This window comes from Leptosomus discolor, chromosome 7 (genome assembly GCF_034619465.1).
Source record: "Leptosomus discolor isolate bLepDis1 chromosome 7, bLepDis1.hap2, whole genome shotgun sequence".
In the NCBI taxonomy this organism is placed as follows: domain Eukaryota; kingdom Metazoa; phylum Chordata; class Aves; order Leptosomiformes; family Leptosomidae; genus Leptosomus; species Leptosomus discolor.
Genome location: NC_141397.1, coordinates 20374640 through 20399838, shown reverse-complemented (window position 1 = coordinate 20399838; position 25199 = coordinate 20374640). Strand labels below are relative to the sequence as shown.

The 25199-nt window shown below is 42.5% G+C and overlaps 1 protein-coding gene across 1 annotated transcript; it reads left to right on the top strand.

The window, feature by feature from the left end:
* Positions 1 to 9039: 9039 nt before the first annotated feature.
* On the top strand, positions 9040 to 24598 carry ENTPD3 (ectonucleoside triphosphate diphosphohydrolase 3). Its single transcript, XM_009954622.2, has 9 exons — positions 9040 to 9159; positions 14417 to 14534; positions 16979 to 17129; positions 17902 to 18061; positions 20133 to 20363; positions 20786 to 21058; positions 21156 to 21266; positions 21767 to 21904; positions 24365 to 24598. Exons 1-9 carry the CDS (start codon positions 9040 to 9042, stop codon positions 24596 to 24598), a joined length of 1536 nt encoding a protein of 511 aa, XP_009952924.2.
* Positions 24599 to 25199: the final 601 nt, after the last annotated feature.

Here is a 25199-nt window from a genome sequence, read left to right as displayed (position 1 = left end):
GAGTTACTCAGCCGATTTGATCCATTCCTGGAAGAGCACAAAAAAGTGATAGAAACATTGCTACAAGGACTACTTCATACTTTTTTGAAAACACGGGGAATGAATCTCTTCTCCTGAACTAGCAATTTGTCAGCGATTACTTCTGAACCATGAGAAGTGAAACATTATTCATTTAGAATTGTCAGTCTCACAGAAATACTCCATGTTGAGCAGTTTTTCACATAACAATTTTTAAAGGATTAAGTCCCAAGGAGTAGCCTGGAATTTATACCCATTCACTGGAGATGGCACATTTCTTTGAGTACAACAGTGAATTTCTTATAAGAGAATGGTATTTATCAGATTCCTGTGGTCAGTTTTATGACAATGGAATATATATGTCAGGACATATGTTTGCAGACATGGCTAAAAAAAAAATGAATGACTTTGCTGTAAACCTCTGTGAACTTGGCTTCCATCTTAAGGGCAGGGAGCAAGAGGGATGGGAGCAGTCACTGTTACTCCTGGAGAGCTCCTCTCCTTCCAGCAGCGTAGCATGGCTGTCCCACACCCCCTCCTGCTGCAGCAGCTAGTTTGGCTTTCTAAAACTCGGGCGTAGCAAAATAGACAAAGGGCTGTCTTTTTCTGCTGTCCCAGCAATCTGCTGCCCTAATTACATGCTTATTTTGCCTGTGCCTACAACTTGTGCTGGCTCATAACCATGTGATCAAGGCTGTGCCCGAGGGTTTTTAAGTGATTAAAGCAGCTCTTGTTCTTTGGACACAAGATGCGAGGTATAAAGCTTTAAGTATCAGGAAGGGAAATAAATAGATTAGAAAGTATTTTGGTTCAGCTTCAGAGTTAAATTCTTACTCATTTCAAGAGCTCACAAGAAGATGTGGACCAGAAAACTGTTGTTACCACAGAGTCATAGGTATGAGACAGAAGATTCAGAAACTGAATCTAAGACACATTATTAGCTTTAGTGCTGCGGTAAAGGAATAAAAACATAAACCAGCAAGTAGCTGTCTAAGGTATTTCAAAGAAGCCATCAGTGAAACTCTGAATGAGAAAAGGCGATGTCCATATCCAGACGTTATTCAAAACAAAGAGGGACAAACTGAATTTCTCATGCCATAGCTGTGAGTTTGCTATATGTTGGGTTTTTTTTTGTCAGTGATGATAGAAAAGTATAGGGCAGCAGATGCTTTTAAAGATTATTTAAAATGAGTTTTGCAACTATGTAAAAGAAACAAAAAAATGCATTCTTGATCTCTGAGGAGAGTCACATCTAACATTCTTCAAAATGTAGATTTCAGATGTGGTTTGTGACTTCCTTGTTTAAAAACCTAAGGATTTATCTTCCTAAATTTGGCAATTAACAAGGTATGCTGCTATAATAATAGACTCATAGAATCATTTAGGTTTCAAACAACTTTTAAGATCGAGTCCAACCATTAACCCAGCACTGCCAAGCCCACCACTAAACCATGGCCCTAAGCACCACATCTGCACCTCTTTCAAATACCTCCAGGGATGGTGACTCCACCACTTCCCCGGGCAGCCTGTTTCAGTGCTTGACAACCCTTTCAGTGAAGAAATTTTTCCAAATATCCAGCCTAAACACCGCCTGGCACAACTTCAGGCCATTCCCTCTCGTCCTATTGCTTGTTACTTGGGAGAAGAGACCAACACACCCCTTGCTACAGCCTCCTTCCAGGTAGTTTTAGAGAGCAATAAAGTCTCCCCTCAGCCTCCTTTTCTCCAGGCTAAACAGCCTCAGTTCCCTCAGCTGCTCCTCATAAGACTTGTGCTCTAGACCCTCCACCAGCTTCGTTGCTCTTTGGATGCATAATATGTAGAATATTGGTCTGAAACAAACGGGAAAAGTGCTTTTTGACTGGGAATAAAACGGACACAAAAATGGCTTGGAAACTTTATTTAATTTAAATGTGCTGGCTCCTGCTGGCCCAGAGAGTCCCAAATTCTTTAGACAGCTCTGCCTGCATTGCTAGTTCTCAAAGCTGATCATGGGGTAAAGAGGTGAACCTGAAGACAGGAGGTCTTTGGGAGCAGAAACCCAGTGAATGAAGGGTCTTTGTCAACACTGATGAAAAGTTCTGGTAAGAAAGTGTCCATGAATGTTGATGGATGTGATGAACTGAGCTAAAGGGTATCACACCTTTCTGCTGACACCAACACAAATGGTAAAAAAGGCAGTGAAAGCTTAAGAGGAAAAGGAGAAGCACTTTGTTTACTGGACTTTGCAAAGAATGCATAGAAACGGGACAGACTTTGCTTCTGTGAGCTTGCAAAATACCGTGCAAGAAACCAGACTCATCGCAGCCACCAGTATCTTCTTACCTCCATTTTCACATTAACATTTCTCTCCATTTCATCCTATTTCTTTCTCTTCAGAGGGTATTTTGAGGCCTCTTAATATTCCAACAACAAATGCTGAATGAGCGTTACACAAGGAGCAGGTGCAGTTCTGTGGTCTCTTGATATGGATAATCATCCATCCCCTCTCCTGATGTTGCTGCTGTCACTGTATAGGGAAATGGAGCAGTATCTGCTGCTGTGTATCCTGTGCAAATGTGATACCATAAATGCATTGCAGAAATATGACTGTAACAAATGCTTTATTCATGCCCATAATATTTTCTAGTTTCTAGAGATTTGCTATTGATCGTAGCAACTGGTATTCATCTGTAAATCTGACAATATTGGTCATTGTCTTTCAAATCCACATATGCGTGCTCCATGGTAGCAAAAGCAATACATTTTTTGTTTGGGCTGTCGGCAGTCCAGCTCATTTCTCATTTTTAAATGGACACCTGGGGCAGATTCTGTCCAAGCAAAACAAATCGATGCAGTTAATTACACTAAATGCATTCAAACAAGGATACTTGAAGGGGGAGAAGAAAAAAGTGCTGCAGCAAAGGAAATGATGGAGAGGAGAGGTATACATGCTACAGGCTTGGTGAAGGCTGGGAAAATGGCAGCAAATTTAATCTACACCTTGACAACAAGGAAGGGATGGAGGATCAGGTGAAAGGAACTATAAAAGGGAGGATAGGGCTGAGGAGGAAACTGAAGAAAAGCCAAAGAGGTAGGCTTAGGAGAAAGAGAAGATAAAGTAGCAGGTCTAAGATGGGCCCACAGGGCACAGGGTTGAAGCAGAGGAACTGATGAAGCCAGTTACCATGCCACAGACATTGGACAGGCCTGGAGGGGAATCTTGTTTCTAGTCCATTTGATTCAGGATGAGTGTTCTGGACTTTGAAAGCAGCTGGGGCATTTCAGAGCCCGTATCGCTTATGCTGCTATCATGGCTTTAGCACAGCAATAAATGTCACAAGAAAAGCAGGTTTTGCAACAGCCCAGCTCTTGGAAATGATAAAAACAGACAAAGAATCTCTCCTGTCTTTTTTTTTTTTTTTTTATAGAAGTAGATGATATAGAAGCTAGGGTTTGCTTTCTTTGCAGGTATTAAATTTTAGTCACTGGTGGAGGTTAGTTGTTGGAGTGGGTGTCAATGTTTTATTTTTTATTTCAAAACGTTTCGGTTTGATGGTGGCAAAAAGAATACACTTTTCTGTGGGGTTAGCAACCCAACTCACTTATCATTTTAAATGGATGCCTGAGACAGATTCTGTGCCAGCAGAGCAGACCAATACAGTCAGTTGGACCACATGGATTAAACCAAATACACTTGGATGCAAGAAGAAAAAGATGTCACAGGAATGGAAATGATACAGAAGGAAGGCGTTATGGGCAACAGACAGGCAATCAGGAGGGATGGGAGGCTTTGTCTTCATGTGCTAGAAATAGCTGAACTGATCCAGCAAGATCATCATTAAACCAGCTTTAATAATGTGTTGTCATCAAAAAGAGGAAATTACCTCCTCTCCCAAAATGAGTAGGCTATGGAAGGATGCTTATAGATGGTTCCCAAGGCTGCAGCTGGTTCCTTGTTCTCCTTTCTTTATTCAAAGGCCCAAGATACTGTAATTCATCAAGGTCATTATAAGAAAAGAAATCAAAGAGGTGCATTTAGTTTTTTACATTCTGTGAATCTGAATCCTAGAACAATAAGCAAATGGTGGCAAAGTGGTTGAAGTGTCTCAGTGTGGTTCCAGGGCTCATGCCTCTCTCTGGCAAACCCATCCTGCAGGCTGTATGATGATCCTTGGCCGTAGCTGCTTATGCAGGTCCGACAGGTGACAGAAGGTGGATCTCGGTGACATCGCTTTTACATGTTTCTGGGTATGTGCTAGCTCCGCTGAGCAGCCTAGCTTTTGCAAGAAATCCTGCAAAAACTACAAACCAAGTGGTGCCAGTATGCTTGGTAGCTCTGAGACTGGAAGGCTACTAATGTCTTTTTTCCCTCAGAGAAAGCACTTGTTCCTTTTAGAATAGGCAGGGGTACACCATTCTTTCACCCACAGCGTCATCTCTAGGCAAAACCCTCTTTCTGTCTTTGCTTGGGGAGGGAACCGAGGAACATGACTGAGGAACAGGCAGCAACATCAGCTGCAGGCAAAGCCGGATCCGCCTTTCTGGAACGAGGAGAGGGGGGAAGGAGGAAGGAGGGGGACACGCCCGCGGTGCGGCAAGGTTTGCGGGCGGGTGGTTGGTCCCGCTGGAGCCCGTCCAGCAGCGGCAGCGCATGAGCCGGGCCGGCAGGAAGGGGCTGCGCCCCGGGGCTCCCCTCGCTAGGCACAGCTGCACCCCCCGGCTCCCCTCCGCATCTCCGGGTGCAGTAACGCTTCAGGTGCGTCGGCTCCTTCCTCCGCTTGAATCAGTTCATCCGGATTTTTTACCTGCAAGTTGCTGTGGTTTGTTTGTTGGTTTTTTTATTTTTTTAAATCTATTCGGAAAGACGGGAGTGGAGGGCGAGCAACAGCCGAGCGACTCTCCGCAAACCCCCTCCGGGCCGACAGGCGCTGCCAGCCGCCACCTCCCCGCTCCGGGGGCGCACCCTCTCCCTTTCCCCCTCAGCCCCGGACGGAGCGGGGAAGCCGCGGCTGCCGGAGGTAGGCTGGGGTGCGGCGCGGGGCTGGCCGGGGGCCGGAGGAGGGTGGCTCGGGCCGGGGGCCGCCGGGCCGGGGCGGGAGCGCGCTGAGGGGCGGTTTCCCGCCCAAGGGCCGCCCCGTTGCGGGAGGGGGTGGGCGCCGGCCGCCGCGGGGCGGGCGGGAGCGGGGGCGTCTGCCTCTCTGCGGTTCTTTTGGGGGGAAAACTTTGTGCTTTCTCGCAAATCAGAATCGTTGTGTGAAGCTTTCTCGCCCAGGGCGACGGTGAGCTGTGAGGTTCAGCCGCTAATTTTGGGTCCACGTGCTTGATTTTACTTAATTTCTCCTCGGAAGGAAGGCCTGTGAAACCCTCTCATGGATTTACATCGCGGGTTTTAAAATGCTGTGGGTGGTGGGGGTTTTTTTAGCACTTGGAAAACGTTCACCTGTAGAGCACTTCTAAAATAAATGCTAATGTGATTGTGTCTCTCTAGTTATAGTGTGAAGAAAGGTATTTATGGTGCTTGCCTACCCACCCTATGAACAAACAGGTCAGTACCTAAAGTAAGTGGGTTTTATGTTTCAGGTAACTTGGTAAAAGGAATTTCAACATATAATATACACTGTCATTTATACAAATGTGTGTTTAACCTAGTTAAAACGTTGGTGGCATGAAGAAGTTTAGTCCATTTTCCTTTGCAGGCAGGAATTCCTTTGGCTTGGAGTGAGATGTAGAAAGTGATCCTTCCACTATGCTCTTGTGTGGCCCAGTGTACTTAACTGGGTGTGGAAAATATGTATTTATGCTGTTTCTTGCTTCAGGATGATGTTGTCTTAATAATGGAATGCAACTGCTTTTTGATACTTCATTAAAGTCTTTTTTTTTTGGCTTTTTGCCAACACATGTGCAGTGTTAGCAAGAGTTTCTTACGTTACAGCTCTGTTTAAACTGTGGAGTGAACAAGCTCCTGTCTACAGATTTCAATGAATGGATAAGTATGACTGTACTGCCTGGTATGTGTGTGAGAGGAGAGTAGCTAGAAGTAAATACAGCCCTGTGCTTCTGATCCGGTTACGTGAAACCTTGCAGCGTCTTGCACAGTTCAGATAGCAAAGATGTCAACTGTGTGATGACTTCAAGTGGGCGTGGAGTGTAAGGTGTCCTTCTGACACAGAGGCTGTTGCTTAAATCAGGATTTACAGATTATTGATTAAATTGTTCTGATTTCTAACAAGGTAAGATTGGAGGAATGATGTATGAGAAATATCTTAAGAGATGCTCCCTTACCTGATATGCTCCCTGTCAAAAAAGAGTTTCAAAAAGAGAAATCATCTCTGATGAAAACAAATCCCAGTACCAGGGAAGCATATGAGAAACTCAACAAATGAAGATTTCAATTTCGCCTTTACAAACAGATGCAGCAGAAAATATTTCAGCAGTCATCATGGGTGTTCTTAAGTGTTAACAGTGTAATAGTGGTTATTGCTTTGCTTTTTAGAAATGCTTTAGTTTTTCAAAAAGTCATTTGCCCTGTTTTTTTGATGACTTATTTTTTCCAGCGCTGAACATCAGTGCTTTGATCCTGGAGAAGAGAAGGCCGAGAGGGGATCTTATCAATCCTTATAAATATCTAAAGGGCGGGTGTCAAGAGGCTGGGGCCAGGCTCTTTTCAGTGGTGCCCAGTGACAGGCCAAGAGGCAACGGGCATAAACTGGAGCACAGGAAGTTCCACCTGAACATGAGGAAAAACTTCTTTACCCTGAGGGTGACACAGCACTGGAACAGGCTGCCCTGGGAGGTTGTGGAGTCTCCTTCCCTGGAGATACTCAAAACCTGCCTGGACATGTTCCTGTGCAGCCTGCTTTAGGAGAACCTGCTTTAGCAGTGGGGTTGGACTAGATCCTCTCCAGAAGTCCCTTCCAACCCCTGCCATTCTGTGATTCTGTGATCCAGGAGCGACTGGTATATATTGGGTTGCAAGCAGATAGTTCTCTTTCAGTCACTTTACAATTATAAATAACTCTGTGTACAGTTGAAAGCTGAAGAAAGAGATTTTTTTCTCCCCCTATAGACAAGTATTTTATCCAGATGTATCATAAATGTGTCATTAAAATCTGCTGTCTCTTTTCAAAAATTAATTCATAATAAATGTGTCTAATTACTATGCCCTGACATCACCAGCAGGTTACAGTGAGAATTCATCTTGGGTGTAAACATATTTTCTAATAGTAAAAATAAGATTTCATTCTGTCGTTCATGCATTGTGTATCTGATGTTTGGATGCCTCAGGATAGTAAAGCAATGGACAGCAGTAAATAAATCATCAACGTGGCTGATAATTTTCTCTTAAAACTGGCTGATGATTAAGATAATAAAGCTGTTACCAAGTCAAGAAAATAATGTATTGGAAGAGTAGATTGGCAGTAAACAAGGAGCCTGTGTAGATTTAGAAAAGGGGATTAATGAGTGTAAAAAATGACATTCTGGAAGTGAGATATGTCAGTCTGAAATGAAGTTTCCAAAAGCCAATCTGAGTTAGATTTTGCAACAGAAATCAGAAAGCAAAGACGGAAAGCAGCAGCTGTGGGCAAAGCTCAGAGTGAAGCTAGTCCCAGAACAAAACAAATAACTTGCTTCTCTTTTGAATGTGAACATAGATGTTGGACCGTCGGTACACAGGCTGAAGAACCCATGGGGTTTAGAATATGGATAATGTGTGAAGAAGCGTTTGTTCTGCCTTCTGCCTCAGCCCTCTGGCTCTGGTTGGAGCTAAGGAGAAGACCATGTGTTGCAGGTACAACGGGGCTGGCCCAGTGTGCTGTGGCCGTGGACTGTAGACCACTTTTTAGCTCCTGTACTTGGCACAGATTGGCCTTGGTAATTGCTGAAACAGCAGGGCAGCCCTCAACAGCTGTTGCTATGCTCCACCATCAGCATGGAAGAATTAGGAGATGGGAGTCAGGATAGATCATGCCAGACTAACTTGATATTTCTGTGCCAAAATAACTGGTTTCTGAAAATGAGAAAGGCAAGAAAGTTCTCATTTTTGTGTTCCTCTGACACTTCTAAGCTTGCCATCTCCAACCAGCCATGTCTTTCCTCCTCAACCCCTGTGGAGCATAAGGATTTTTGATATGGGGATTGTCAGTACTTCGAGGTACTGAAAGGCCTTTTGGGGTGAAGAGCTGTCTGGCCAGGGACATGCGAAAATAAAGGATTAACAGAAATTACGGGAAACCTAAAACACATTTGAATTCTAGAAAACCTTTCTAGAGGATGTGAACATATAAACAGCCTTATCATTGGTATGCATGTTCCATGTCACCTTTGGGTTTGTCTAGCATAACTATATGTTAGATTTACTTAGATTTAGTATCTTTTCATTGCAAGATCTAAGAGTTAAACTGTATGTTTTATATTTTATCTGTAGTGCAGAGTGATAATAATAGGCTCCGCATTAGTATGCATGGACACATGCACACAAACATACTTCATGAACGCATCAACAGTTAGAAGAAAGATGCCTACTCCAATGTTCTTAAAACCTATTTGTTTCTTGCTAAAGCAGCCTGTATCTATTATAGGCACGGACCTTGCATCTCTGGCAAAAACATCCAACTGTACTTGGCAGCCGCCAGCGTTGTGTCTACGTGGTTGTGGTTGTGTCTCTGTTGTAGGCTACGTGGGATCGTTGAGTGTGTGCTAGCCCCAGCCTGCCCATTGCTCTCATTTCCTGAGGCAATGAGAGGTGGTGAGCATCACCTACATGTAGGAACTCTGGGAAATGAGCAGACTGGCACCTGATGAAATCTGGCATCATTAGCATGACAATATAGACACACCCCTTCTAGACAAGGAAAAGTTAGTGGTAGCAAAACACCAGGCAGTTCTTGAGGAGAACACAGAATTTTCATGTAGTGTCATCTAGTTGACGAAGTGAGATTTTGTGAGGAGTCTCAAGTGATTCAGGGCTTCAGGCCTTAAGACAGAATCACTGAATCCTTTCACATTCCTTTTAAGTGTTTCCCTTTTTGTTGTTTCAGGATGCTCACCAGAACCCCAAGTGTTGTTGCCCAAGTGTTCCTTCTTCTAAGCATAGTTCTTGTCATTGCTATTGCAGTGATTCAGATAAATCAGCAACAGATCCTCTCCCCAGGGCTCAAGGTAAGTCTTAGAATACCTAAGGAAGGAGAACAATGCTTTGAACCGATATTTAATAATGTTCCTTTCTAAAGTAATTTTTATGGGGTGATTCAAATGAGCTTACAGACGTAAATTAATGTTTAATCACATCTTCATCATGGGAAAGCTGAAGCTGAAAGAGAGAATTGGTCAAGATCATAGAGTCGGTGGCAAAGCAGGAATAGTGTTCCTTGATTCCCTGTCTGTGATGCCTGTCGCGCAATGTCTTCTTCAAGACTGAAAGGCCAAACAAGGAGAATATGCCACTGCTTTTTTTTATTTTTGTCAGAGATTGGAAGTAACTTTAAAATAATTTTGAAGTGGGAAGTACCTGAAGTTTAAATTCTGCCCCCAAGCACAGCTAGGAAGTTTATGCTGAAATATTTGCAAACTGCTCCTGTGTATCAAAAGCATTTGGGTTTTAAGTGTGCACTTTATGATTTACCACATGTTGGGACTTGCTGGATATGAACAAAAGCAAAGTAGCTTCATGAGGAGGGGAAGAGCAAACTGGAAAAGACAAACAGAAGTACTCTGGGATTCAGGCTTTGCCTTATGCTGCTGGAGTATGCGTGCAGATTCTTCAATGAGAGATGGACACAACTGAGGACAAAGCTGTAGAAATTAGCCTTCTGGAGAAGCTGTGCAGTCTGGCATTTTGAATTCTCTGTTTTTTCCTGTGATAGTGACAAGCATATGAACCTTGTCAGATCCTTCTTTGAAGTCCTTTCTACCTTTCCCTCTGTGGATGTATTTAACTGAATAGTTCACATACTGAGAGCAATAGGCTAATGTCTCATGGGATTACACTTCATGGAATTATAAACACCTTTGGCTTCATCTGAATCATTTGGTGGTGTATGAGTCAGACAATGGGATAAAACTGTATTCTGATACCAGTTTTATGTGTTGGTGTGGTGTGGCAGGGAGTGTGTGCTGGGATTTTGCATGGGGACAGTGTGCCTCAAGTTTATTCCTTGTTGTGCCCCAGATCTCTGCTTGCAGCAGCCTTACATCCTGCCAGTTTTCATGCAAGGCTCACATGGAGGCCAAAGCCGCTATCTTTTTAAAAGACAGCCTACGCAGCACTTTGTCATTAATTCAGTTTCACATTCAGAATGATAGAATTGTCTACCTTACTCTTTGAGCAAACATCAGACCCCCCTTGGCCACCTGGAGCTGGTTTAGGTGGGGAGGCCTGCCTCCTGAATTGCAGTGGCTTCATGGCTGGTTCTGGAGGAAGACGGGCGGTTCCTCTGCTAGGTGCCTTGGCTCTGGATTTCTTTTTGGGCTGTAAGCCTGCCGATGCAGAAAATCCCTGTTGATATGGAGGACCCTGTGTTTGATTCCTGAGACACCAAGTAGTCCTTTTAACTTTATTAATTATTTATAAAATAAAAAAATTAACACTCGCAAGAAGTGACTCTTCAGGAGCAGAGGGAGGACCTTGGTATGCCAGTGTGAAACACTTTGGTACTTAGTTGATATGGTGGAGCCTGGAAATGGCAGTGTCCTGAAGTTAGCAGTTGATTAAAGTGAAATATGCCAATAACATGATAAAAACAGACTTATGCTTTGTAAATGGCCTTGTTCTTCTGGCTCTTTTCCCTGAAAACAGCTACTGAAGGATAACTAGAGTTTGTGTTATCTGTGACATGATAGCTCTTTCCCAGGATGCATGTTGAGAGTGTCCAGGTCCATTCCATTGTGGCACAAGAGATAAATTATCTGCTACGCCACTGACGTTTTAAAGTGTTGTTGCAAAATTAAATGTTCTGGTTCCTTGGTGGTTGGGTTATGTGAAGATTCAGCCAGTGATTTGTGAAGGAAGGACCTGCCTGTGTGCATGAGGCTGAGGCAGTGAAAGAACTCATGACTCACTGGCACACCCTGTGAAGTCAGAAGAGTGATGAGGAAAGCACAGACATCCTTAGTGACACAGTCCGTGAAGAAGTCCAGAATCGTAAATTATGCTAGCCTTTGTACCAGTCAAAAAACCTTCTGTTTGTCTACTGATGTTTTGTGAGTCCTAAAGAAAGAAATCCCACCCTTCATTATTGTGTTTCTTTAATTTGCGTCTCCAGGTGCTACAGTTTTCTACACCTAAATTTTGCGTGTCTCTTTTGGCGCTTAGAAGTGTTTTTCCATGTTTGTGCATGTTGTACTTGATTAAAAGTGGTTCAAACCTATGTAGCTGAACTGAAGTGTGCTTCTAGCATGGATCCACTTTTATGGCCTCCATCTTCCCTGGTTTAGCTTGTTAGCTGCTTCTGGCAATTTTCCGAAGTGATTGGAAGGCAGATGAGCCATCATAACTGTGCCTGCTTTAAGGGTTTGTGCATCTGTACATCCTCCTATGGGAATTGGTATTGATGTGAAAAGGTGATTAATCTTGGGGCTTATTCTTGCTTCCCTGTTGGGATTACTGCTCTTCAGGATGTACTTGCAAAGCCCTTCATATGAATATCCCTTATCTATATGGGCCACAACAAATTGGTTGGGTGAACAGCACAAAACTGCCTCTGAAACAGTAGAGGTAGTTGTCACCCACACAGGTGAGCAGGGGGTACCCTCTTACAAGGAAAGACAAACAGTTGACAGGGGAGGGGGTAGTCGTCACTTTAGTCAGCCCAGTTGCAGCCAAAAAAAATGATGTATGGGTACACCTTTAGAGACACAAGGTCTGGTTTATTGTTACCTTTCTTTTTATTTAGCTTCTGGTAACTGTGTACAGAATTCATAGTATTCTGCCAGACCTAAGAAGCAAAGCGGTACATTTACTTCATGCTGTAGCCAACATGGTCACCTCTGTGTTGGAGGTACATGGGGCATCAGTAAAACCAAAAATAAGTATTTTCCTTTAAGTCACTTCACCCTTTCTCCCTCCCTCCCTTTCTCCCTCCCTTGTGCCCTAAAGCTTTTCTGGGTTAATGTTGTCTCTCTGTCTTGCTGTGACTAACCTAGTCCATTGACTAGACAGTGCACTTCCTTGGTATTAGGGAATCATCAGGCCTTTATCTCTCTACACTGGTGTTTGAGTAGAGATGACGGAAATCCTCAGTGGGAAAGCTGAAGTAGAAGGGAAAGGAGGGAGAAAAAGTTGTGCTGTTCTTCAATAGCTGCTAGCCCAGGATAAGAGTTTGCCTGCGCTTTCAGTCCCACGCAGTGCATTTCAAAGCAGGAAGGCATTGCTTTTCCTTAAAGGGCAGCCAAAGGTGATCTGACGTGCAACTCGGACAGGAATGTAACGTCACTGCAGAATTTTTATTCAACCAGTTTGTCTTAGGCAGCAGGCTGAGACAAGGCGTGTAGAATTCTTTCACCCTCTTAAAATGCCACATCCTCTGTCATTTCTGTTTTTTTAATTCAGGATTAATCTTAGTCCAAACACCTGGCACAACTTCTTGCTGATTGCCACTTCGTGAGGCTGCATGAGCCAGTTCACACAGAGTGAACTCACACCAGTTCTGAGGAGCTTCAAGGTTCACCCTGAAATGGGCCCAAGAGTCCTTCTCAAAAAAGAGCATCTCTTTTAAAGGAAACAAGAGGCTGGATAGGAAAAACAGGAGGAGGAGGAAGAAAATAAAATTGTCAGTCACACGGTGGTTCAAATAAGTGTGCCACTACTCTTTGGGCTGAAAATCTGTTACTTTCAGGAAGGAGGCTGGGAAATGTGGAGGAGGATGGAAGTAGTTCAAAAAGCCACACAGTTAGCTGAGGTAAAAATACCTCCATTATCTTCCAGCTCTACTTGCGCGTGATAGTTAGCTCTGAAAGTAGCTAAGTTAAAAGCTTATGGCACTTTGAGCTGACTGAGACTAGATTTAATTAATAGCCCTTGAGCAGATTGACCGTTAACGGTATTAAGTGTCTCCAAAATGCTCACCTCTCTTTGAGCGGGGAATGCGCTCAAAGAATTTTTGCTGAAGTAGTTACTTGAACGGAACCTGACGGTGCACTGGTTTGATAGTATCTGTGGAGTCTTTCACCTTTTAGTTGATCAGGGTGAATATCGTCTGGATAAATATGAATGAAATTTTAATTTCATTATCTAACAGTCCTCTAGGACTAGACTAGTATTGCTGGTAGCTCTTTGGGGGCTAGGAGTTTCTAGGATTACAGTGGAAGCTGGGAATTAATGAGGTGTGGAAGCTGAATGTTTTGCCAGGTGAAGCAGTGATCTTTCTTGGTCAGACCTGAAGCTCCCCAGGGAGGCAGTAGGATGAAATTTATTGCCCTGTTGCAGGTGCTGTTACTGCTTTGCTGCCAGATGGAAGCTTTCATTTTTCAGTATGGTCGGGCTCCTGGGCATCTGTCTTTTTTAAAAGAAAAAAAGTTGACAGAGAAATGAACCCTACACTGTGTGATTCCTACCAATTAGATGACTTTGGAAGAGGAGGGGAGCTAAATGTACTTTCAGAGATCATAAAGATGATAAGCAAAATTGCAGTTTTCTTCTCTTCACACAGTTAGCCTTCCCAGATGCTCCAGTTTTCTGCTGCCATAAAAGATAGAAAAGGGGGAAAGATGGGTCTGGCGAGCAGTGGAACGGCATGGAGAAACCTGTGCTTTAATCCCACAGAGAGTCCAAGTGACCTGGGGCAAGTCACTTAAGTATTTCTCATTTATTTCGTAAATAAACATGGGGTAATACTGATTCTCTTTCCCTCTTTGTTGTCTCACACTCTGGCACAGCCTGTTTTCCGTGTTTTCAAACTCTTAGGTGGACTGCCTAAACCACTCAAAGGGAGAGGTTTATGGGGCAATTGGAAAAGAACCAGACTTGTTACATTGTTCTCACTGTGGACTATTATGTACTTTACCTCTCTGCTCATAGCTTTATGGATCCATTGTGCATCCTTGAATCTAAAGCCTGTGCTTAGGTATCAAACCCTTCAGTGTCCAGGGAGTGTAGCTGGAATAATGGGAAATGAACTTGCTGCAAAATCAGGTCCTAACACAGTGTCCTGATCCTGAAATGAGATGAGCATTCTCCATCCCCACTGAGTTCATTATTGAAGATACGTAGTATGTTCTTTGTTTTGCAGCCAGATTTCATTCTGTGCTTGGCTGTTGGATTCATGCCCAAGCGCCTAACACAAGAATTAATCTCTCTTGCAAATGTACTATGCATACATTTTCTAAAGTGTTTGACAGTGCAAAGAAGTACAGCTGCATGTGGGCCTTTAAGCTGTCACTGTTTGTTTCTTGATGTAATGTATTATTTTTTTCTCCCCAGTATGGAATAGTCCTTGATGCTGGATCCTCTCGGACTACAGTCTACGTCTATGAATGGCCAGCAGAAAAAGAAAATGACACAGGAGTAGTAAGCCAAACCTTCAAGTGTAATGTGAAAGGTGAGCTCCAATGGAAGTTCCTTATTTCTTTCTAGCCTCCAAGAAGAGGTTATCTGTAAGCTTAAACTGTTTTTTTCCACTGTGTTCCCTTTTCAGTGCTGGGGAGCAAGAACTGTTGAGACTATGTGTGTATCTGTCAGCATCAGTCCTTCTCCTACCGATACAGCAGGGTACTCTAATCTGCAACAAAGAGAGGAAGTTGTAGCTAAATTTTGTTTATTCCATTGCAGTGCATGATTGCTGCAGACAGAATTTGATCTACAGAGAATCAGGCCATAACATAAATGTTTAGTCCTTGTGCCCTGAAATAATTTTTTTTAAAAGGAAAGTATAAAGTATATTTTAAAATAGCTTGGAATAAAAAGTCTTTGAGAAGAATGGGGATCTAGCCCTTGTTAGATGTTAGCCATTCATTTTGATGGAGGCAAAAATGGGTGTCACCTGTGCTACAGGAGTTTCACAGAACCACAGAATGGCAGGGGTTGGATGGGACCTCTGGAGATCATGTAGTTCAACCCCCCTCCCAGAGCAGGATCACCTAGAGCAGGTTGCACGGGATCGCATCCAGGCAGGCTTTGAATGTCTCCGGGGACAGATCACAACCTCCCTGGGCAGCCTGTTCCAGTGCTCTGTCACCTTCAGAGTAAAGAAGTTCCTCCTCATGTTGAGGCGGAACTTCCTGTGCTCCAGTTTGTGCCCATTACCTCTTGTCCTGTCACTGGGCACCACTGAAAAAAGACTGGCCCCATCCTCCTGACACCTACCATTTAAGTATTTATAAGCATTGTGATAAGATCCCCTCTCAGTCTGCTCTTCTTCAGGCTAAAAAGCCCCAAGTCCCTCAGCCTGTCTTCATCAGAGAGAAGTTCTGTCCGCCTAATCATCTTTGCAGCCTTCTGCTGTACCTTCTCCGGTAGCTCCCTGTCCTTCTTGAACTGGGGAGCCCAGAACTGGACACAGTAGTCCAGATGAGACCTCACCAGGGCAGAGTAGAGGGGGAGGAGAACCTCCCTTGTCCTGCTGGCCACATTCTTCTTGGTATACCCCAGGATACCATTGGCTAAAATCAAAACCCTTTCTATGTAATGCAGTTGATCTGTCCTGGTCAGGTGCTAAGCACTGTCAAAGCAGGCAGTTGTCCAGGACAAAATGGTCACTGCCTTGTGACCTGCTCTATCTGAACACTGGGCAATGGAGGTTGCTGCCAGCAAGGGATTGTGAGGCAACAGCAGCTGCTGAGGATGTAGAACAGCAGTTGCTGCTCTGTTTTCCTCTGGTAACAGCTTTCCTTCCAGCTTCAGGCCTGCCTGTGCTAGATGTAAGGCTTTTAGAAAGTCTTATTCCAAACCAGGGCTGTGAACATCCAACGATGACATGGTAATGTTTAAGTTATTACTCTGGAAAAGGAAGTGGTGGAATGTGGAGTCTGTGAAGTCTTACATATTTTTTCTTCTGTTTTTATCAATGCAAAGTGGCTGAACATAAATGGTTTCTCATTTTAACTCTGTAAGAGCTACCTTTTGCATAGTTTGGGATCAGGTTGTGAGAGAGATGGCTGTTACAGGAGAACTAGATGGACTAGATGGAGTTCTGGCAAGTTGTTCTCTGTGGGGTAATGCCTGGATTTCTTCCTGTACAACTTCCTCAGCTAGGGAATTTTAGTAAGGAATGTTTTCATTCACACCGAAGTTGAGCCTGAACAAGTTGAGGTCCTGCTAGTCCTTGGAGTGTTGAGCAAGGGAGGAAAGACTTGGATGTTAATTGTTCAAATAGCTATGTCTTTTACAGCATGGTGTAACTGTCATTCCGTTATTTGAAGGCTTTGGAAATTTGGAAAGCTGTGAAATACACCAGCCTAGGCTTGGACCTCTATGACTTCAAGAGCCATCTGTGTGCATCTTGAAATTTCACCAGCAATTCGTTGCAGAAGCTTCTTTGTTTAATTTTCAGTTGAGAGCAGGGAGCTGTAGAGGTGCCATAGTGTCCACGACAGTTGTGGCAAACCGGATTAAGAAATCTGTGTTTTAGTTTGAGAAAAGAGGTTTTTTCTATGCTTTAGCAGATCAGAGAAATTTTACATCCGTTAGACATGCTATTTTCTAGGGCATCTGCCAAGAGTAAACCTATTTTCCTCATGAATATAGTACTGCTGTCATTGTGTTGGTATGTGGTTATAATGTATATCTTACTTTAGGTATGGTACTACAGGTGTATAAGTATTCACACAGAAATACAGGTGAGCAGTTAGCAAGTAGCTGTATTCTCTGTCTCACACAGCTGAGAAATCACTACATTGTTTATTCCTTAAGCACTCCGTGTTTTCAACCATCCTATTTTTGTTTGCAGTCACGGGAGGGAAGGGGGAAATCTCATTCTCTTAACACCTGTTTGCTAATTTGTAGTTGGCAAAGCAGAAGAAAATCAATCTACTTGTTCTCTTTTAGGCCCTGGTATATCCAGCTATGAGAGTAACCCTGGAGCTCTTGCCAAACCCTTTGATGACTGTCTGAATAAAGTCAAGGAGAGAATACCAGTTCATCTGCATAAAAACACTTCTGTTTATCTGGGGGCTACAGCTGGCATGAGACTGCTGAGGTATGGCAGAAACTTGAACTCCTCTGTATGCGTATACTAGCATAGCAGTCTGTGAAAACAGAATGTGAGAAATGTACTGGACGTGTTTTTATCCATTGGAAATTGGCCACCTCAAAAGGAAATGGAGCCCAGCCAATTTAATTTAATTAACTTTTTTGATAAGGAAAGCGGGGCTGTATAAAAATCCTCTGTTGTGCTATGTTGAAAAGAAATGCTCGCTTTATTCTGGAGAAGGCAAGAGTTTAATTTTCTCTTCTATATCTGTCTTAAAATTCAGTGTTATATGAACAGATAATGTTTGTGAGTATCCGTGGGCAGCAAAGGCAGATTAAAGCTAGACACTGCAGAGTTTTCTGAGTGTGAATGTGGTGTAATGTGGCTTTTGGGGTCTGTCTGTGGCTTTAGCCCTGGCACAAACTGGCCCTTTATGTTTGTTCTGTGGCTAAACAGAGTGGGAAGAAAGGCTCCAGGACTTTTCAACCAGCAGTTGTCATATAAGTGCTCAGTTCACTAAAAAGACAAACATCTATAAGAAACAAAACACCGATGAACTTGTACGATAAAGAGTGAAGTTTGTACACAGTGAGGAGTTGCTTGCTGAAATGATGCTGGATACTTGACTGTTCCCTATCAGAAGCTTCCCGTTTAGGGAAACAATGTCTATTTCTTATTAGGTGATTGTAGGAGTTTTCTTGAATTGCTAGTCAGTGAACAATGAACATGAAATTGCCTTTCCAGATGCTCAGTGTCTCGTGTTTTGTGAATTGCTTAGGTTGCAAAATGAAACAGCAGCCAATGAAGTCCTTGCAAGCATTCAAAACTACTTCAGAGCACAACCTTTTGAATTTAGGGGTGCGCAGATCATAACTGGGCCAGAGGAAGGGGTGTATGGATGGATAACAGCCAACTATTTAATGGGCAATTTCTTAGAGGTGTGTGGAAAAAACCTGCATGCTTTTCTTTTCACTGTTTCTCTCTTATAAATGAGATGTTTGAGAGGACATGCCTGTTAAAACATCATAGCTATAACTTCCATTTTGCACTGAAATGTTTAACAGGGTCTTTTTGTGGCAGTAACAGAACAAAGCAAAATTAAATCAAAGAATATGTTACAGGAATGTGATATGGCAAAGGTAAAATTGTTGACCCACAAAACAGGGCTCTTCCCTAAATGGCATCAGATGCCTTACCTACAAACAGAAGTTGCATTGGTCTTAAATGCATTGGCATGTTAAGTGTGACAGGTGTTGTCTTGACCGTGCTGCCAACTAAAGATGTTTTCTTCTGCTTTTCTGTGACTTCTTCAGGTGGTTGCTGTCCCTGCAGCTCTGCTGGTGAAGGATCTGCACAGCTTAGGGGTCTCCAAATTATTTGACAGTGTTGGCTCACTTGTCTTAAGCAGACAAGACTGTTTGAAGAAGTGAAGGTGGTTAAGTTGATGTGGCCAAATGTGCCTCAGCTGAGCCAGAAATCACTCCTATACAGTTCATTCCAATACTGCTGAAAAGCTGCAGGCTGTGAGCAGTGGGCTGTGATGCCAGCTGTCTTGTACAGACAAAGTGATACCAATATGAAGATACTCATGCTGTCCTTGAATTCAGAATAGACTCAGGCAGAAGCCTCATAGCAGAGAAGGAGTCAAATGTGTTGGAAGATCCCTTTTTATATATATAGATATTCAGCATAATATCATTCCCAGTAAAAGTGGTACCAAGATGATCAGCAACTGCTCATCTGCCTTCATGGCAGCTGTGTGCTCCCCTTAGCTCTAACTGCACTTCTTCCAGATAGTTTTGCTAGGTTGAAAGAAATTTCAACCAAACCCCTAAGTACCGTTAGCTGTCCTGGTTGAATGGTTCCTGTTAGATCATGGCCATTAGTAAGCAGGAATTAGTTGTGGGTGATCTGAGTGATAGCTCATGGTGAATGTGGTGTTGACTCTTGCAAATTTAAGAAAAATGATGTTGGAATCATACGTTCTGGAAGAGTTTTTTCTCATTGTGTGCATTTCATGCAACAAAAATGACGTCAAGAACTTCAGGGTGGTGTCAGTCTTCTACCACATCAGTTTTAGTAATTCAAACACCCAATTCTATGTGGCAGATTCATAAGGACTACTGAAGGGACTGCAAGATGTTGTGAAGCCAGTTTAGTAGAGAGTTGTGTGAAGGCCTATGTGTGGAATATCACTAGTAGGAGAGAAATTTTCACCATTCTTGTGACAGTGGGCTGAGAGTCAAACTCTGCTAGGGGCTGTTAATGGGAGTCTTTCACTGTAGAATTTTCTTGTGAGTATATTTGCTAGCCTATAAAGTTTCTTTTCCCTTCTTATGCATACATTCATGTCATATTGAGGTAGATAATCATATCTGTATTCTGCACTGTGACTGTGTAGATCAGATACAGAATTTGGGAGATGTTTTGGGTAATAGGGAGAAATGCCAGCTGAATGAACCAGATTTATTGCCACTACAGTTTCAGTGAAGGAATGGGCAGATTAGGGGTCCTTGTTCTTTTGACTTTGATGGAGCTTTCATTTGACTCTTCTGGGGTTTTCCGCTCCATTTTCACTCTCTTTTTTTTTCTGTGTGATCTCTTAATATTCTGTTCCCTTAATAATTAGTCTTGCCTTGAAACCAGCAAATCTTCATGCTATTTCCATCCAGATTTGTTCAAGATCTCATGGGTATCTGGACTTCAATTCCCTGCATTCTAGTACAGATACTGATCTGGCTAGTCCTGTGCTTTGATCATTGTGCTATCCTCTGAGTTGAAAGCTACACGGCATTCCTTTTTCCATCTTTCAAGATCATTTCACTCTGTGAAAGTAAACCCTTGTTAGCTAAAAAAGATCTGCAGGTTTTCCTCAGAGCTAAGATTTTTTGGGAAGGGAGCAGGACAAAGAGGGAGGGGAAATATCAAAAAGTAAAGAGTAGAAAAGTTTGAAGGGAGAACAAGAAGATGATATTTCTAATTAGCCTCGGTTTTGTTTTTTACATGTAGAGAAACCTTTGGAGGACATGGGTCCATCCTTATGGAAAAGAGACTATGGGTGCACTGGATCTTGGAGGAGCTTCCACTCAAATTTCATTTATCCCAGAGGACTCTCAGGAGAACTTCAATAGCACCTTGCAAGTGAAGTTGTATGGTTACAACTACCATGTCTACACTCACAGCTTCCAGTGCTACGGGAGAGATGAAGCTGAGAAAAGGCTTTTAGCATTGCTGCTCCAGGTCTGTTTAAGATCCTTAGCTGTGTTGATCTTGCAGGTGTTCAGTAACTGTCTGAGCAGGTGCTTAGGCTTGTGTTCACTTCCCTTTGGTGGAATTTGGAGACCCCAATAAGAGCTCTGTTGTGCACAGTTGTGGACAAACACACTTAGGTTTCATACAAAGATCTTCCTATGTGCTAAACATTGGTGAGAGTTTTGTACCATTTGACAAAAAGGCCCAACTAGTCCTGTAAGTGTTTTGCTGATCTTGCCAATGATTTGTTGAGAAAGGGGTTTCTATGAATTACAGTGATCAGCAATGTGGTACTGATGAGAACAAAAATACATGCATATGTGGTTAATGTCAAATCAGGTATTTCTTGCTTTCGAGTAGACTTTATTGGTTGGGTTTTCTTGGTTTTGTTTTTGTTTTTCTCCCACCAGAAATCAAACACCAGTTCCAATGTGAATAATCCATGCTACCCTCAGAATTATAATACCGCATTCATGATGAAGTACTTCTCTGGCAGCCTTTGTACACAGTCTCTGAGGCCAGCAAATTACTACCCAAACCAGATTGTGAACTTCCATGGAACAGGAGACCCAGGTCTGTGCCAGGAGATGGTTTCTTTATTGTTTAACTTCACTGCTTGCAGCAACAGAGAAGACTGTCCATTTAATGGAATATATCAGCCAAAAGTTAAAGGGAGTTTTGTGGTAGGTTTGCGAACACAGCATTTCTTTTTAAGCTTGCCTGCTTTTTCTTACTGTAGTTCTGAAAGTAACAGGCTTGTCATCTACTCCTTTTCTATAGGCTTTCTCAGGATTCTACTATACAATTAATGCTTTGAATTTGTCTGGGCACTTTTCCCTAGCTGACTTCAATTCAAGTATGTGGTTTTTCTGTTCACAGAGCTGGGCACAGGTAAGTGGATTGTTTTGGGTTTGGTTTTTTTTTTTCTTTTTCTTTTGTATCTGTAAAAGGGAGATGTAAAAAGAATATGGACTGGACAAGTATTCAGAACTTACCAGAAGGTCTGCATCAACCTCAACACTTGTTTTCCCACCATGCTTCAAACCATGTAGTATTTCTAGCACGCTTAAAACTTGGACTAGGTTTCAAAATTTCATTTCACAGTTTTAACCATGCTGTAAAGATGACATGGAAAGTTTAGGAACCATAACATCCTCAATCTTTCATGTGCAGTTTTTTGTTTATTTTCATTTTTTTACCACATAAGCCACATCACTGTCAGGGTCTTTCTTTTTCTAAATCTCCATGTCTAGTTGTCCACAACTTTATGTGGTGTTTCTGAAGAATGCTAACAAATTCTAATTAGAATCCAAAGTATTGTCTAGTTATAAAAACCAAAAAGTATTTGTTTTTCATAACTTACATGTTTTTAAAAAACCTTTTGCTTTCAGCTCCAGTTTATGCTGCCTAAATTTGAAGAAATATATGCTAGATCCTACTGTTTTTCAGCCAATTTCATTTATTACTTGCTTGTGCATGGTTACAACTTTGATGCAGAAACTTGGCCACAGATACATTTTCAAAAGGAGGTGAGTAATAATCATTTCCTCTTGCTGTTATTTTAGTCCAAAGAAGTTCAGGAGACAGAAGATGCAGCAGCCTACAAAATATAATGGTCATAAACAGCCTTTCTAAATAATTGTTAAATGTTTGGCATAAGACAAAGCCACTTTTCAAGCCTCAGTAGCAACTTCATCCTTTTCCAGGAGCTGCTGCATTACTTGGAGATGCTGCTAGTTTGTTTTAAAGAGCTCTAAAAAAAGGATCAAATCATTGTGTTTTAAACCTTGACCCAGTTTGTTGAAGTAGTGGCTTGCTGTAGGCAGTGATCTTGCCAGTCAAGGTCACTTTGAGCTAACCCTGCTGAGCTGGACAGAACTCCTGCTTTTCTGTCTGCTGGCAGAGCCTTTGGGGGAACCGGCAGACCTCGTTTGTAGTCAGAGTGGTGGTGAAGCAACTAGGGCAGTTTTCATCCTCAGCTGGCACATCCATCTGTGCCGTAATCTGGTTCTCTGGAATAAGAATGTACATTGATGGGTATTGGCTTTCAGTTGGCAGAGAGAGATGGCTTACATACAACATTTGTGTAATAGCTGCATTTCTCTCTTCCCTGACCTCAATTTTTCTCCTAAAACACAGAGTACTTGGAATGAAATTACATATATCCATTCTAAAGCTACTGCTAAGAAATCTTTGCTTCCAAATCAGAAGGCATGGCCACTATTTAAGCTTGGCTGTTACATCCAGAAGTGTGGTCCCCACGGTGCTCTGAGACTCCATCCTTTCCTCTCTGCTGCTGTACAAAACCTTATTCTAAATCCTTGTCCCAGACTGTCTCTTCATCTCTGTACAGTTTGGAAATGCTTCAACACGTGCATGCAAAACCAACAAAAGAATAGGTTGTAGATCTCCACAGAGTATTCTTAAATGCAGGGTGTGCTGGCAAGCTGTGAATGAGAAATCGTAAGCAATGTTTTCTGAACAGTCATATCTATTAGTGGTGCACTGAGGAATCAAGTGGGATTTTCTTACCTTATTTTGTCCTCTGGTGGACAACCATTAGCAGCTCTGGAGGAGTGTCCAGAGTTTAGCCCTTCTACCAGAAAACAGGTATAGAGCTTACTTTGGGACCTTAACCTGGACCTGGTTGGGGCGTGGATTTGTCTCAATATTTAAATATATCTTGTATTGCCCGCAGCAGACAGGAGCAGCCAAACACGGCAACATTTTTCTGTATTTAGCCAAGACTATAAAAATATTGAGCAAAATAAGAACCCAAAAGGCTTGTTTGAAATTAACACCTTTGTTACCTAGATTTTGCACTAGGGTAAATCGTGAAACTCCAAAAGGAAAAACTACATTCTTTTAATTAGATCTGCTCTACTAAAATAATCAGACCTAATGTTAACTGATCAGCCAAGCTACCCCAGAGACAACAGCACGGTTTCTCCAAGAGTGGAGGGTGGGGTTTTTTGCCTATGCTAGTAGTATATTTCCTTTTAATTAGTGAACAAACACAACCAATGAAAAGAACCTTATCCCAGTGTGAAGATCTGGGCAAGATCTAGAGCTAGATGATTCATGAAAGTTCTAAATCTCATAACGAGAGGTTTTTCCCCTTCTCTCAGCAATGAAATGCCCCCTTCCCCCTTGTTTTTTCTTTTGTGGTTTGATTTGTAGAAGGCAGTGATGTACACTTACACATTTTATATAAACAGTCAAACCATTATTGGAGCCTGGGCATGTGGGAGGAGGACAAGGGACACTATCTTCACTGTCTGATCCTGTGCTTATGTGGCAGGACGATGATTTAATTAAAAAGACAGTGGAAAATTGATAAAATGTGTTGCTCAAATTAGAATTGGGGAAAGACAGCAAAGCAGGAGGACATGGAGCAAATACAAATGTTCCCTCTTCGCTTTTGTTTCACCTGTTCCTAAGTAATTTTCCACTTAGGTTTATTTTTTAAATGAAAGAGCCTAGTGCTGGTTCCTTTGCAGGCACAAAACCAACCACGGAACAAAAGACGATAGAGTCCCTGCTTTGGGGTCTTTACCATGGCCTCCTTTTTGTCCATACTGGTGGGACACTTTGTGGGGTTTTTTCTTTGCTTGAACTAAATAACATCCTAGGATTTGGCTAAGATGAGGGTCTAATTCTAGGAACTGGCACAGTAGTGCTGATTTTTTTTTTTTTTTTTAAAGTGTGTTTCTTGCACAGAAAATCCCATAACTGGCTGTCTGCGTATATACCACGAATCCTTCTGCCCATCCATCTAATACCTGTGTCTCACTTCTTTAGCCCAGTGACCAATTTCTTTAGCATCCTCTGGAGCTACAAAAAAAGGGCAATTTAAAATGGTTCTGTGTCTTCTTTGTATACTCCATTATAACTTTCTCCTTGCTAACTTAAAGGGCAGTTGTCAGCATCAGCAGTTGAGCTTTTGGAACCTCTTTGATGGGAATAGGACTCTTCTGTCTTTATTTCAGGCTGGTAACAGCAGCATAGCGTGGTCACTCGGTTACATGTTAAGCCTCACGAACATGATTCCAGCAGAAGGCAAGCTGATCCGATTACCTCTGAGACCTTCTTTGTTTGCTGGGCTCCTCGTCTTCCTCACGGCTACGGCATTGTTGTGTCTTCTCTTCCTTGTTTACTTGTGTGTTGTATCACGTAATCGGAAGAACATCAGTCGTGTTGAACATGTATTTATTCCAGAATGAACGAACTTTACTGAAGACAAACCACAAATTTTATAGTGCTATTAAGTTAAGTAGGACTTGATTTTTGAAAAATGGAGCATGAAATAAAGACAGGCAAAAAGACTTCAGCACCAGAAGCATAAATAGAGAAGAGGCACAAAGGACTGTGATATGGTGAATTGGAGTGCTTTTGAAATATTTTGGCAATTGTTCATGTAAAACCAGTTTGTCCAGTGTGCAGCAGAGAAAACGTGGGCAGATATGTCGCTTTGCAGCCTTTTTCTGCCAGGTACGTATTATTTTTTTGTTCATTTACTCTGCACTAACTGGTAAACTCAAGTGGTGATGGATCTGATCGTTGCGGCGGTTGTTTAAGATAAAATTAAACAAGAAGTCAGTAGGAATTGTGGGAGGCAGGAACACGGTAGCTGTTCTTGTGTGCAGAGTTGACACTAAAAGCCCCCAAATAATCTCATTTTCTGAAACTGGAACAAGCACTGGGTGATGACAGGAACTGAAAGGAACATCTGGGATAAATTGTTTTTGTTGCTGTTCCAAACCGATTGATTCCGCACCACATAAAGGTGTAATAAACTGTCAGCACCTCTCAGGACTTTCATGC

Bases quoted from the DNA above. Each gene is read 5' to 3' on its own strand.
- ENTPD3 (XM_009954622.2), top strand. From the start codon at position 9,040: ATGCTCACCAGAACCCCAAGTGTTGTTGCCCAAGTGTTCCTTCTTCTA. The intron at 14,535-16,978 runs GTGAGCTCCAAT...GTTCTCTTTTAG, and splicing joins CTTCAAGTGTAATGTGAAAG to GCCCTGGTATATCCAGCTAT. The intron at 18,062-20,132 runs GTGTGTGGAAAA...TTTTACATGTAG, and splicing joins TAATGGGCAATTTCTTAGAG to AGAAACCTTTGGAGGACATG.